A 14396-nucleotide genomic window follows, 5' to 3' on the forward strand; every position below is an offset into this window, starting at 1 on the left:
AAAGAATGGAGGAGGCCAAGTTGGAGCTGAGAGAGGACACTCCATTCTGTGAAGTCTCTGGGAGCTCCTATTGGAGGATGCATCATTTAATGTGAGTGTCAGAACAAAGGAGTGCCGTTCAGGAGTTCATTCTTTGTCTTTAATTTCCAGTCCAAAGGAAACATACCATTACGGTTTTGTGAAGATTTTTCCAGCGGTAAAGTGGCTTTTCATCTTGACCACATAAAAGTGTCGGTTATGGCATTGACTTTTTTGTACTAAAATTTAAAGAATTAAAGAGTACCTAGTGCTTATAGATGTACAGGAAAAAATGATTATTAGAATCTACTTACTTTAATTATTGGTCCAGTTTATCCATTTTTAGTTGCTAATCTGTTTTGTCTTGAGTATCTCTTTTGGTTTAAATGTTTGAGCCAATCGACTTTAATAATATTCTTTAGTTTATATTATAAAAATAGACTTATGGTAAGAAAAAATTCACATGGAGTGACATGTAAGTATAGAAAGTATGAAGGGAAAATTCCCCATTTATGTTACTTTCCTTCTCTTTTTCCCTATGTCCCTACCCCATAAGAGGCCCATAAAATTTTTCTATAACCTTCTGGAATTTCTCAACATTTAGATAAGTACAAACTTAAGGAAACTGGGTAATATTAACACAGTCCTATTTTCCACTTAATAAATACCTTACAGATTTTCAGTTTTATAAGGTGTTTCTTAATGATTTTTTGTTGTTGAAAGGCAGTATAATTAATCAGATTTTCCAAGGTGGTTTTCCAAGTAAATTGCTTATTTGATGAAGGTATGTTTCAAAACCAGTAGAATCTGTGTTACTGTCTAAGGCAAAGTGAAGGTGTTATTCTTTCCAGGTTTTCTTGGACAAAAGATGGTTATTGTTATAGAATCAGAACAAATCTGTTGTCTCTAAGTAGGCTGATGCTAACAGCATGAGCTTAAAATAAACCGCTAAGGTCCATGTGATGTCTCTGCAGGAAGGTCTTAAACCTTTATGGTTCACAGTCGAGGTAGGTCATACGGCGCGACATAAACTGCTAACACTCATCTTTCCAGAACTGGAGGAGCAGTCCTGTCTTGCTTTCACTGTTGAGGAATTTGGTGTTTGGGTTCCTCAGAGATGCTCAGCCCGACGTTGCCATGTCTTCCCTGTAATATTACTTACGATGTGTATGTTTTCCTGCTTCTTTATCCAAGTCCAGTGACAGGTCCTGTCGGTCAGCTTTGCGTTAAGTTAAACGTTAGGACCGTGGGTGACGCAGTGAGGTGCCTTTCCTGGTCCTGCTGCTTTTAGCGTTCTTGCAGGCTCGCCTTCGAGCAAGGGGCGGGGCTCTGGCTGGCCTCAGGTGCAGAAGAGACGGCAGCGGGCAGGTGCTGGACTGACCTGCGTTCGGCCCCTTGCTGGTTATAGGTGTGGGACCCCAGGAAGCCATTTAGCCACGTAAGTAGGTTGCTAATGTATAAACTGGAGGTGGCAATAGTAAGGCACTGTCAGGATGCGTCTTAGTTTCCGTGGGGTAATCCTTTGGTGAAGTGGGCATCGTCCTATGTCCTCAGTGCCCGCTGGTCTGGGGTGACGGCGGAACGGGGAAGACTTAGGCTGAAACCATAAATTGCCATTAGATGGAAAGGGTGGGGCTGGATGACAGACTTGTGAAAATGGGAGGGGCCAGTTCTCTGGAATGAGAATCGGGCTTTTGGGGGTAAGCTTGCTTCTGTGCCAGGCTGTGTGCTGGAATCAGAGGGCACAGGTGTGTAGTAATTCTGAGACACATGGAGAAGTGTCTATAAACCTTTGATGCTTTCAGAAACAATGCTGTGAGACAACCTGTTCTTAAAAAAAAAAAAAAGGTTAATTTTCTAGACATGCTGACACTTGACTGCATTGCGACGGTGGCCCAGAAATTTTTATCTGTCACTTACCCAGCCTTGTTCATTGTTTCCAATAATAACGGCTGATTAGAATGAATTTGCTGAAGGAGCAGCAATTTGGTAAATTTATATTGTAAAATCTGTTTATCCCTCCTGAGAGTAAGTAGAATCAGTGGCCAAATATACATTAAACAGTCAAATGGCTGCTTGAATATCCATTATCTGCTAATTATTATAAGGAATGTAAGAAAAGTTGAGAGTAAAGAGTCTATTAACAAATGACAGCTAAGCTGATAAAAATTGATTACGTGGTGAATGCTTCAGTGTAGATGGTGAGAGAGATTATTAAAATTTGTCCTTCACTCTTGGCCTTTAAATTTAAATTTTTTTTTTTTTTTTTTTTTTTGGCCACATGCGGTTTGTGGGATCTTAGTTCCCTGTAACAGGGATTGAACCTAGGCCCTTGGGCAATGAGAGGATGGAGTCCTAACCACTGAACTGCCAGGGAATACCCCCTTAAAATTTTTTTTAAACTAGCTCCATTACTGTTATCATTAAAATTCTATGTGAATTTTATGGCTCCATTGAGATATAATTTGTAAGATATTTGATTTATATACATATACATTGTGAAAGGATTGCTACCATCTAGTTAAACCTCATTCCCTCATGTATTTACCGTGTGTGTATGAACATGTATGTTCTACTCTCATAGCAATTTCGCTACAGTGATAGCACTATATATCAACTCTAGTCACCATGTCTGATGTTATGCATCTGAGAGCCAACAGTCTGTGTCCTTTCCCAATTATTTCCCCCCACCATACTCTTGGCCTCAAAAGAAAAATTAATTCATTTAGCAAGCATTAAGACTCACTCCATGCTAGATGCTTAGCTATGTCCTCTGCTGCTGCTGCTGCTAAGTCGCTTCAGTCGTTTCCGACTCTGTGCAACCCCATAGACCGCAGCCCACCAGGCTCCCCCATCCCTGGGATTCTCCAGGCAAGAACACTGGAGTGGGTTGCCATTTCCTTCTCCAATGCATGAAAGTGAAAAGTGAAAGTGAAGTCGCTCAGTCGTGTCCAACTCCTAGCGACCCCATGGACTGCAGCCTTCCAGGCTCCTCCGTCCATGGGATTTTCCAGGCAAGAGTACTGGAGTTGGGTGCCATTGCCTTCTCCAAGCTATGTCCTCAGTGGAATTGAATTCAGTTCTCTTCCTGGTCTCAGGGGCCGTAGAGACTAGTCTGAGAGGCACATTGAAACAGATGTTGTAACAGAAGTGTGGATCTGAGTAGGAAGGTGTGGTCCTTTGCCCTCAGATTGGAGTGTCCAGGAAGGAAGTTCAATTCAGTCCCTCAGGCGTGTCTGACTCTTTGAGACCCCATGGACTGGCCCCTCCCATTTTCACAAGTCTCTCTGTTGTCCAACCCCACTCTTTCCATCTAATGGCAATTTACAGTCCCAGCCTGTCTTCCCTGCTCCACCATCACTGCGGACCAGCAGGCACTGAGGACACAGGACGATGCCTACTTCACCAAAGCATGCCTACTTCCCTGTCCATCACCAACTCCGGGACCTTGTTCCAACTCATGTCCATCGAGTCAGTGATGCCATCTGACCATCTCATCCTCTCTTGTCCCCTTCTCCTCCCGCCTTCAGTCTTTCCCAGCATCAGGGTCTTTTCCTATGAGTCAGCTCTTTGCATCATGTGGCCAAAGTATTGGAGCTTCAGCGTCAGCATCGGTCTTTCCAGTGAATATTCAGGACTGATTTCCTTTAGGATTGACTAGTTAGATCTCCTTGCAGTCCAAGGGACTCTGAAGAGTCTTCTCCAGCACCACAATTCAAAGGCATAAATTCTTTGGTGCTCACCTTTCTTTATGTTCCATACCTCATATCCATACATGACTACTGGAAAAACCATAGCTTTGACTAGACAGACCTTTGTTGGTAAAGTAATGTCTCTGCTTTTTAGTATGTTGTCTAGGTTGGTCATAGCTTTTCTTCCAAGGAGCAAGCGTCTTTTAATTTCATGGCTGCAGTCCCCATCTGCAGTGATTTTACAGCCCAAGAAAATAAAGTCTGTCCCTGTTTCCATTATTTCCCTATCTATTTGCCATGAAGTGATGGGACCGGATGCCATGATCTTCGTTTTTTGAATGTTGAGCTTTAAGCCGACTTCTTCACTCTCCTCTTTCGCTTTCATTAAGAGGCTCTTTAGTTCCTCTTCACTTTCTGCCATAAGGGTAGTATCATCTGCATATCTGAGGTTATTGATATTTCTCCCGGCAATCTTGATTCCAGCTTGTGCTTCATCCAGCCCAGCATTTCACATGATATACTCTGCATAGAAGTTAAATGAGCATGGTGACAATATACAGCCTTGACGTACTCCTTTCCCAGTTTGGAACCAGTCCATGTTCCATGTCCGGTTCTAACTCTTGCTTCTTGACTTGCATACAGGTTTCTCAGGAGGCAGGTAAGGTGGCCTGGTATTCCCATCTCTTTAAGAATTTTCCACAGTTTGTTGTGGTTCATACAGTCAAATGTTTTATCATAGTCAGTGAAGCAGATGATGTGATGTGAAGTTGCTCAGTCGTGTCCGACTCTTTGCAACCCCGTGGACTGTAGCCTACCAGGCTCCTCTGTCCATGGGATTTTCCAGGCAAGAGTACTGGAGTGGGTTGCCACTTCCTTTTCCAGAGGATCTTTCCCACCCAGGGATCAAACCTGGGTCTCCCATATTGTAGGCAGACGCTTTACCATCTGAGCCACCAGGGAAGTTGATGTTTTTCTGGAATTCTCTTGCTTTTTCGATGATCCATCAGATGTTGGCAATTTGATCTCTGGTTCCTCCTCCTTTTCTAAATCCAGCTTGAACATCTGGAATTCCTTGGTTCAGGTACTATTGGAGCCTAGCTTGGAGAATTTTGAGCATTACTTTGCTAGCATATGAGATGAGTGCAATTGTGCAGTAGATTGAACATTCTCTGGCATTGCCCTTCTTTGGGATTGGAATGAAAACTGACCTTTTCCAGTCCTGTGGCCACTGCTGAGTTTTCCAAATTTGCTGCCATAGTGAGTGAAGCACTTACAGTGTCATCTTTTAGGATTTGAAATAGCTCAACTGGAATTCCATCACCTCCACTAGCTTTGTTCATAGTGATTCTTCCTAAGGCATATTTGACCTCGCACTCCGGATGTCTGGCTCTAGGTGAGTGATCACACCATCATGGTTGTCTGGGTTGTGAAGATCTTTTTTGTATAGTTCTTCTGTTTATTCTTACCACCTCTTCTTAACATCTTCTGCTTCTGTTAGGTCCATAGCATTTCTGTCCTTTATCAAGCCCATCTTTGCGTGAAATGTTCCCTTGGTATCTCTCTAATTTTCTTGAAGAGATCTCTAGTCTTTCCCATTCTGTTGTTTTCCTCTGTTTCTTTGCATTGATCACTTAGAAAGGCTTTCTTATCTCTCCTTGCTATTCTTTGGAACTCTGCATTCAGATGGATAGATTTTTCTTTTTCTCATTTGCCTTTTGCTTCTCTTCTTTTCTCAGCTATTTGTAAGGCCTCCTCAGACAACCATTTTGCCTTTTTGTGTTTCTTTTTGGGGGGACTCACAGCCTTCTTTTTTGAATGCAGCCTCCTATACTGTGTCACGAACCTCTGTCCATAAACCTTCAGGCACTCTATCAGGACTAGTCCCTTGAATCTATTTGTCACTTCCACTGTATATTATAAGGGATTTGATTTAAGTCATACCTGAATGGTCTAGTGGTTTTCCCTACTTTCTTCAATTTAAGTCTGAATTTTGCAATAAGGAGTTCATGATCTGAGCCAGAGTCAGTTCCTGGTGGTGTTTTTGCTGACCGTATAGAGCTTCTCCATCTTTGGCTGCAAAGAGTATAATCAATCTGATTTTGGCATTGACCATCTGGTGATGTCCATGTGTAGAGTTGTCTCTTGTGTTGTTGGAAGATGGTGTTTCCTATGACCAAGAAGGAGAGGCTTCAATAAGAGGTGGTGATTCTCAAACTTAATAAAGGGAGAGGTGATTCTGTAGACCCCTGGGTGGGGCAGCACGGATTTAAAAGAATTGTCAACTCACTTTGTAAGTGACTTAGACGGTAAAGCATCTGCCTACAGTGCGGGAGACCTCAGTTCGATCCTTGGGTCAGGAAGATCCTCTGGAGAAGGAAATGGCAACCCACTCCAGTATTCTTGCCTGGAAAATCCCATGGACAGAGGAGCATAGTAGGCTACAGTCCATGGGGTTGCAAAGAGTCGGACATGACTGAGCCACTTCACTTCACTTCAGGCAGAGTTTGGGGACTGGAGGGAAAGAAGCTCATTGTATTCACAGGGATGGACAGAAGAGAAGAACAGAGTAAAAAGTCCTGGAAAAATAAAAAGATGTGTGTCTGTGGGGTTTGTGTAGAGAGGTAAGCACATGTGAAGTACTTGGTTAGGAATCCACCCTAGAACTGCCTCTTATGTCTTTAAATTTAAATATTAATTAAAAGGATTAAAAATAATGTCATCCTGCAGATAATGGTGCTAACACTGGGTGGTGCTAAGTTGCTTCTATTGTGTCCAGCTCTTTGTGACCTCATGAACTATAGCTTGCCAGGTTCCTCTGTCTGTGGGATTCTCTAGGCAAGAATACTAGGGTGGGTTGCCATGCCTTCTCCAGGAGATCTTCCTGACCCAGGGATCAAACCCACATCTTTTATGTCTCCTGTATTGGCAGGCAGGTTCTTTACCACTAGTGCCACTGCTGTAGGTCATAGATAATGGGGAATCACAGATTACAGGTTGGGTCCTGACCTTAGTTTTCACATTCAGAAGATCAACACGGTGGAGATGGAAAGGGTGGAAGGACAGAACTTTAAAGTCTAATACAGTTATTTAGGCAACATTTAAAGGAGTGGGTAAGGATTTGTAGCAGTTAGATAGAGAGGAGGAGACCTTTTTGAGAAGAAATGATGTGCCTGATGGATTGGAATAGCACATCCTGGTGTCAGAGGAAAAACCAGGATGCCTGGAGCAGGGCTCATGTTGATGTACGAGGTCAGCCCAGGGTTGAGGCTGTGGACAGGAGAACTTGAGATGCCAGGCCTCAAGTACTTCAGCGCTTTCTTTTCTGTTAAGGTGAGATTTTTATAAGTGAAATAATTGGGACAAAGCAGTGAGCATTACTCTTTGGAAAACCTACTTTCATCTGTCATGGCGATATTGGTAATATGTGACTCAGTAATTTGCAGCTAAGGTCTTTTTCAGCTCTTGACATTCTTCAATTGTATGATTCTAGTGGTGTTGAGAGACTTAATGTTAGATGATATGAGAATCTGATGGGGAAAAAAGGTGATTCCAATGTTTTGGGGGTGGGAGAAAGGAAAATTTAGTTACGATTAACGTTAGTAGGTAAGAGGTTGTCTAATTGCCCAAGTTGCAACTTTCAGCAAGAAAATGAAAATGTGAGTGGCATTGAGATTCAGGAGGACAAAGTTGCAGGTAAGAATTTGGGGTTCATCGAGATAGGGCAGTGGTTAAAGTAGATAAAATAGACTCTCCTGGAGAGGTGGATATGTAAAAAGTTGGAGCCAAGGCATGGACTTAGGAAATGCCCATGTTCAGGTGGAAGCATCAGGATGGTGTGGTTTCAAGGATGCCACAGAATGGGAAGTGTCCATACATATCTTATAGAAAAGTGGATGTACTTGCTACAAAAAAGAGCTAGGAGTTTGAGTGAGAACCATTTGAGTTTGCCAAATAAAGAGAAAAGATGAAAGTGAAAGTTGCTCAATCGTGTCTGACTCTTTGCGACTGCACGGACTGTATTGTCCATGGAATTCTCCAGGCCAGAATACCGGAGTGGGTAGCTTTTCCCTTCTCCAGGGGATCTTCCCAACCCAGGGATCAAACCCAGGTCTCCTGCACTGGGGGCAGAGTCGGGGAAGCCCAGGAATACTAGAGTGGGTAACACACCCCTTCTCCAGAGCATCTTCTCAACCCAGGAATCGAACCAGGGTCTCCTGCATTGCAGGTGGATTCTTCACCAGCTGACCTATCAGGAAAGCCCAAGGATGAAGAGGGCAGATGAAAAAAGAGTGCTAATAATATAGCACCACCTGCTGTTAGGCGTTAGGTATTTTTGAATTGTTTTTCTCAAATGGACTTCTTCCTTCCTATCTTGGTTGTTTTTTACTTTTCACCTAGTTTTTATCTTGTAGCCTAGTGTGTGAACACATTAATTTGTTTACTTTTAAATCAACAGTATTGGGAGAAGTCATATCAATTTCGGAGAAGGCAATGGCACCCCACTCCAGTACTCTTGCCTGGAAAATCCCATGGATGGAGGAGCGACTGAGTCGGACACGACTGAGTGACTTCACTTTCACTTTTCACTTTCATGCATTGGAGAAGGAAATGGCAACCCACTCCAGTGTTCTTGCCTGGAGAATCCCAGGGACGGGGGAGCCTGGTGGGCTGCTGTCTCTGGGGTCGCACAGAGTCGGACATGACTGAGGTGACTTAGCAGCAGCAGTAGCATATCAATTTGTTTATCCCTTGATTTCAACGTTGCCAAAACTTTCTGTCTCAAATGACTCTCTGTCACAGAAACGTGTGTTAGTCACTCAGTCGTGTCTGACTCCTTGTGGCCCCATGGACTACTGTGGCTCATCAGGCTCCTCTGTCTGTGGAGTTCTCCAGGCAAGAACACTGGAGTGGGTAGCCATTCCCTTCTTCAGGAGATCTTCCCAACCCAGGGATGGGACCCAGGTACTATCTGAGCCACCAGGGAAGTCCATGTCATAGAAGACCCAAGTTAATTCCTTCACAGTTACAGGATTGTCAGAATCCTTCCTGTGTAATTCTGAATATTCATTTTACATCTTGACTCACTTGTTCAACCCTGGAGGAGGAAATGGCAACCCACTCCCCAATATTCTTGCCTGGAAAATTGCATGGATGGAGGAGCCTGGCAGGCTACTATCCACGGGGTCGCAAAGAGTCAGGGACGTGACTGAATGACTTCACTTTCACTTGTTCATGTAGGAGCTCGGGTTTACAAGCTTAGAGATTTTGGAATGAATAGCCCTGGAAACTTTTTGTCTTTTTTTCAACCCCCAAGGAAAACCTGCATCCTTGAAAACAGTGCAGCCGTCTCGTGTGAATCTGCCCAGATTGCTTCCTAGACCCAAAGCATCTGCGAAAAACCCTGCGCTGCGGAGGACAGAAAGCGCCTCCTCTGTTGCCAGCGTCCACAGTGAGCTGAGCGCTTACAGCAATAACTGTAAGTCAGTCTTACGTCAGACTTCGGGGCCTGTTGAAACTGTAGTTGTGAGAGAAATCTAATGAGCTACCAATTATCAGGATTTTTGATTCTGTGATTTAGGGGAAAATACACATCCCACTTCTCCCTTGGAATTGCTCAAAAAAAGTTTGGCAGGAGAAGAAAGTTGTCTCAACGACATTCTCTTTTGATGAATGTGCTAGGAAACACTGACATACTTATCTCTCGAAGGCATGTGGGTGTTTTTTTTCTTTGTTCATGAATTCTAAAGTGTACCATTCGAAGATGCTGGGTTATTGTTGGTGGTGGTGGGTTTAAGGAAAGAAAGTGATCTAGGAACTACTGGAACACAACTGGAAATCAGAAAAATAGATAACTTCAGTTTCATTGGCTTTATAAACAGCTGCATTTTGTAGAAGCGTTTGTTTTTCCTAAACTTTGGATGCTAGATTCAGTGTATTAAGAGTGAATATTTTAACTTCAAGCTTAGTTTTAAATAATTTAAACTGAGAATATTTGGGGGATTTTTAATTAGTATGAATTTTGTTTTCTGTGTATAAAATAACACGGAGTTATTTTCTAAAATAGTAAGTTGAGTTATCCCTTTCATTCAAAAGATGTATTTGGTCTTAGTGTTTATTTGCTCATTTCCTTTTTAATTTCTTTCAACAGTAGCTCATAGATTAACAAATGTAAAGAATTTTGGAGTGCCTGCTGTATATAGGCAACACTGTAGATGCTGGGAAGGATATGAGATATCAGAGAAATTGTCCCTGTGTAAAAGATAGTTGAGGATAAAGAAGATGTTTACATGGATAACTAGAATATCAGATAAAACAAGGAATAAGGGAGTGGTGGGGAGGAGGGGAGTTGTCTCTGCCTTAGAGGGGATCAGTTTCTTCTTTCTGTGAGAGGACAAGGTCAGACTGGAGTCATGTTATTGAACCTTCTGGGTGTGGAGCACCATATAAGGTTACTGTACATACTTTCTCTGTTTTTTTTTTCTCAAATAACTCCCATTACCCTGATTTTACATGCAAGTTAATTGCGGCTCAGAGAGGTTGTCGCTGGTCCAAGGGCACTCAGCCAGCATGTGACAGAACTGAGAAAGTTTATGGCTAAGACTCGGAATTAATGACTGAAAGAATGAGCACATTTCCAGGAGGTTACTTAGCAGCAGGATCTGGTTTCCTATGAGAGTAAATAGCTGTATATGGGAACTTTAGGGACCCTGGAATATGTTACTTGCGGTGAAGTGGCACTGTTATCCACTTGCTACTTGAAGTTTGAAGTCGTGGCAGATCAGAGGGTTTGCTTTATCTGTTGATTCTTGATTTGAAAAGGTCATTGACGCGTGTATTCCCTTAATGTCATTGCATTTGCAGCATTCTCTGTTTGTAACAGGAAATGTTAAAAACAAAACCGCCCGAACAGAAGCACCCAGGTGCTATCGGGGAGTGGGGGAGGTGCTGGAGGGTTGTGAAGAGTTGGCACTTGTGCCCCTGGCAGGAGGCGCCTCCGTGGAGCCACTGCCCAGCGTCCCCACTGACAGCCATGTTGCCACAGCCCCGCTCAGGACCGCATCTGACACTCCCAAGGAGGGTGTCACAATGCTTTTGTCTGTTCCTTTTTGTCTTTTAACAAAAAGGCTTCCCGTGAACACACAGAGCCTGTCTACTGGCTGTGTGTCCCTGTCTCAGATGAAGCATTCAAATCAATGAGTCTCTTTCTTAGATGGATCCACTAGCCGGTTTAATCTGTTCTGTGTAGTGCCTGGGAGCTTAGTTTTTTTTTTTTTTTTCCCCCTGCTCCATTCTAATTCACTAAGAGCAAGCATGAGGAATAGGAGCATGGACATGGCTGCAGTTTTCCTTGCTTGAGCTTGCTGTGATCCTTTTAAATGACTATACCAGGAGGATTTCGCAGCTGTACAGAAACGGATGCGTCTTCGAAAATATTTATCAATTCTACACTCTCCCCACCGGCTGGCTCAGAGAGGCACTACGATGCTACCTTACTGACATTGCTGGTTCTGGGATCCTACAGCCTTTGTGTAGCTCCTTTGTTAGCCACGTTTACTGGCAAAAGAAGTAGGTCGACGATTTCTGGTTTGATTCTTTCTTTGTAAGCAAGTTTAAACTTCCTTCAATAAATTGACTTAGTATCTCTCGATTGCTATCTTTATAACTTGTAATTTGTTAATTGTGGTATTTCTCGGGCATGTTTATATTGAAGTTGAGAGTGGTTCTACATAGAACCAATTTTATTGTGTATTTTGTGTGTTTGGGAACTCGGATTAAATATAATTCAGTAATGTTGTTGATGTTCTTGGCACATGAAATTACTTTATAAAAGACTAGTTAATGGTCTCATTTGTGATGAAACAACTGGTAGTTTTTGTGTGTGTTTACCCAATCATTGTGTGAGTATAGGAAAATACTTTCCTAGAATTAGAATGAAATCGCATTTTAATGCTTTTATGCATATTCTATCTAAAAATATTTAAAATGTGTACTTTTTCAGAATTACCTTCAAACGTGAAAAAAATCATTTTGAGCTGCAGTATTTCTGAAATGATCATGGAATGATCATGATTTCTGGTCATGTTAGGAAATAACCTTTCAATCTGTGTTTTAAATTCTTCTGAGGTGAAGCCTTTGGATGCTTTTAAAGAATGTTTCCTTGCTTTGTTTGCTCCTCTCTTTGTGATGTGATGCTGTCAAGGCAGTCGCTTCTGAGATGGCAAGATGTTCTTAGAAAATTCTGGTTTGCCATGCTTAAGGATGCTATAGAAATAACATGACCAAGTTCTAAAGCAACTGAATCAAAATGTATAAGACAATAAACCTTTATTTTGTGGGGGTTCCAGCAGGTGCTTTGTGTGTGTTCTTTTCAGCATAGAAAATTTTTAAAGTTACAGTGTTGATTTTTTAAAATATATATATATTAGTACAAAATTTAATCTGGTAATTTCTGTATCAAATATGCTCATTTTTAGAGGCTAAATGTTGTAAGCTCTTCCAGACTCGGAGAGCTAAGGTCCAGTTTTTAAGATCATTGGATAAAAATATGTTACATAGTGTAGGTCTTGAAAAGGAGGGGAGGTTTGAGGGACCTTTGTGTGAGTGTAGAAGGAGGTCTCAGGGGAGTCCAGAATTTTGCCATATTAGCAGATATGAAGCTCAAGAGCTTCTTACACCTCCCAGTTTGGCCGGAAAAGCATGATGAGCACATTTATTTTTGAAAGACAGATGGCAAGGGGAAATGAAAGGTTGCACACCCAAGCTGTCTGCACTGTCTGGGAGACAGAGCGGGCAGAGGTAAACTAAAGAAATGGAGCTTTCTCTTCCCTCACCTTCACGGCCAGCTCTGGTCCACATGGCATGATACAGTAGAAAAGAGCATCTGAGTTGTACTCCTGCAAGCTGTCTTACTAACTCATGGAAGCTGGACAGTCTCACACTCCCTTAGCCTCAGTGTTCTCACCTGATGAATGGGTGGCGAGACCCAGATCATCCTAAATCCTTGCGGCGGTAAAGGCTTCTGCCTACCTTTAGTTTTCTTCATGATGATAAGATGGTACCTAACAGCGTGGAAGAAGGGTGTTTGGAGTAGGGGTCAAGGTGATGGAAAGAAGGATCTGTCTCACTCGCCTTCAGTCCCATCCTCATTGCTGAATGGCAAGTGGGTATTGTGTCACCTCCCAATACCCATCAGTTGGTGGGAGTCACCCAGACAGCAGTGAAAGTTTTCCAGCTGCTTCCAGGTTCAGAGCAAACCCAGCGTGGGTTTGACCACTGATGCCTGCCTGAGGTGAGGAAGGGGGTGAAAGGCAGGTGGTACATACGTTGGCCCCGTGTTCCAGCACATACCCAGTACTTAAGCACATCCGAGTAGACGATTGAATAAGAAAATACTATCATCCAGACTGGTGTTTTGTTTTCATTCTTTTCTGGACTATGTCTGAGACCTTCCCGTTAGCACAGGGTTGGGTGATTTTGCGTTTGGAATTTGAGAGCTTGGACGTAAGTCGTGATTTGATTTGAAGCCAGGTGGGCAGAGGATCTGGCGCAGTGGGAAGTGTTAAGCTGATTCACTGAAAGTTCAGAAAACAAGCAGAAGGTTGGCTCCATGTGTATATACATGTTTTTAAAACAAAAACGAACGTGGAGAAGGCGCTAGAGTGTGGTGTGAAGTGTTAGTTCGCAAATAACAGTTTGGAACAGTGGAAGCCTTTCTCTAGCAGGGAAATCGTTTTCCTTGTGCTTGGACTTCTCTGGGAATCTCTTCATTTTCTCTGCAGACTTGGTCATCTCTGTCATTTCACTTGAACCACATTCCACGCGTGGGAAAATAAAGGATTCACGAGCATCTGTTGCTCTGGCATAATCAGGGCAGCTAAGACCAGGGCTGACAACAGCGTCGGGGGCAGTTCTAAAACGGTGTGCATTAGACCTAGCTGAGGCGCGGGCCACCACTCGTGGGACCTCACACGTCGAGCCTACAAACCAGCTGTCACGGGGCAGCCGTGCCTCCTGGAGCACCGTGTTCGGGAGAAGTCCCAGTGGGTGTTCAGCCTCAAAGGGACCCCGCGCCCGTTAGTGGGGGTCTGCACTGTCTGCACACTAGGGTTTCAGACCCTCTCCTGCGTCGACAGGTGACACGATTCAACACAGCTGGGCAGTGGCCCAGTCAGGCCCAGAACTCAGATAGTACCGGCTCCATTCCCTTCCTCGACACTAAGGTGCTTCCGTCATTCTGTTGGAACTTGAGCCGCTAAAGGGTTTATCATTGGGACATAATAACTCTAGACGAGAGGAAATGCAGACATTCTCAGCATACCCAGCTGGCTGCCCAGCTGAAATAGAAGGCAGGAGAAATATTCTCAAGGCATCGTGCCTTGTAATAAAGGTCGTCCTTCCAGTTGGGGTTTACTGGAAAGCGACAGGCCAGCTTAGAGGAGAGCCTTAGAAAACTGAGGAACGTGTAAGTGTTGATCACAAGGTCAGCACATTAGTAACATGGGCGAGAATGAAGGGGGCGTGCATAGTAGATGATCAGAGAGAGAAAGGTGTGTGTCTGTGGGTGTGTGCGTGTGTGTGTGTGTGTGTTTATATATGTCACATAAAAATGGAAGTGTGTGTGTTTATGTGAGTGTGTGCGTATGTGTGTATGTGTGTGTGTTTCATATAAATGGAAGTGTATGTGTG

General features: G+C 43.3%; 1 protein-coding gene across 3 annotated transcripts in view; it reads left to right on the plus strand.

The window, feature by feature from the left end:
* MTUS1 (microtubule associated scaffold protein 1) overlaps positions 1–14396 on the plus strand; it is a 184439-nt gene that overhangs the window by 86276 nt on the left and 83767 nt on the right. The window contains exon 4 of one of the 3 annotated variants that reach the window (XM_040243143.1): positions 9025–9186. The exons of 1 other annotated variant lie outside the window; for it this stretch is intronic. In XM_040243143.1, the coding sequence (XP_040099077.1) occupies positions 9025–9186 (162 nt within the window). Of the gene's footprint in view, positions 1–9024; positions 9187–10942; positions 11277–14396 lie in introns of those variants that run through there. One more of the 3 variants, XM_040243145.1, reaches the window with a different exon arrangement.

The sequence above is a fragment of the Oryx dammah genome, unplaced genomic scaffold, assembly GCF_014754425.2.
Source record: "Oryx dammah isolate SB20612 unplaced genomic scaffold, SCBI_Odam_1.1 HiC_scaffold_7, whole genome shotgun sequence".
In the NCBI taxonomy this organism is placed as follows: domain Eukaryota; kingdom Metazoa; phylum Chordata; class Mammalia; order Artiodactyla; family Bovidae; genus Oryx; species Oryx dammah.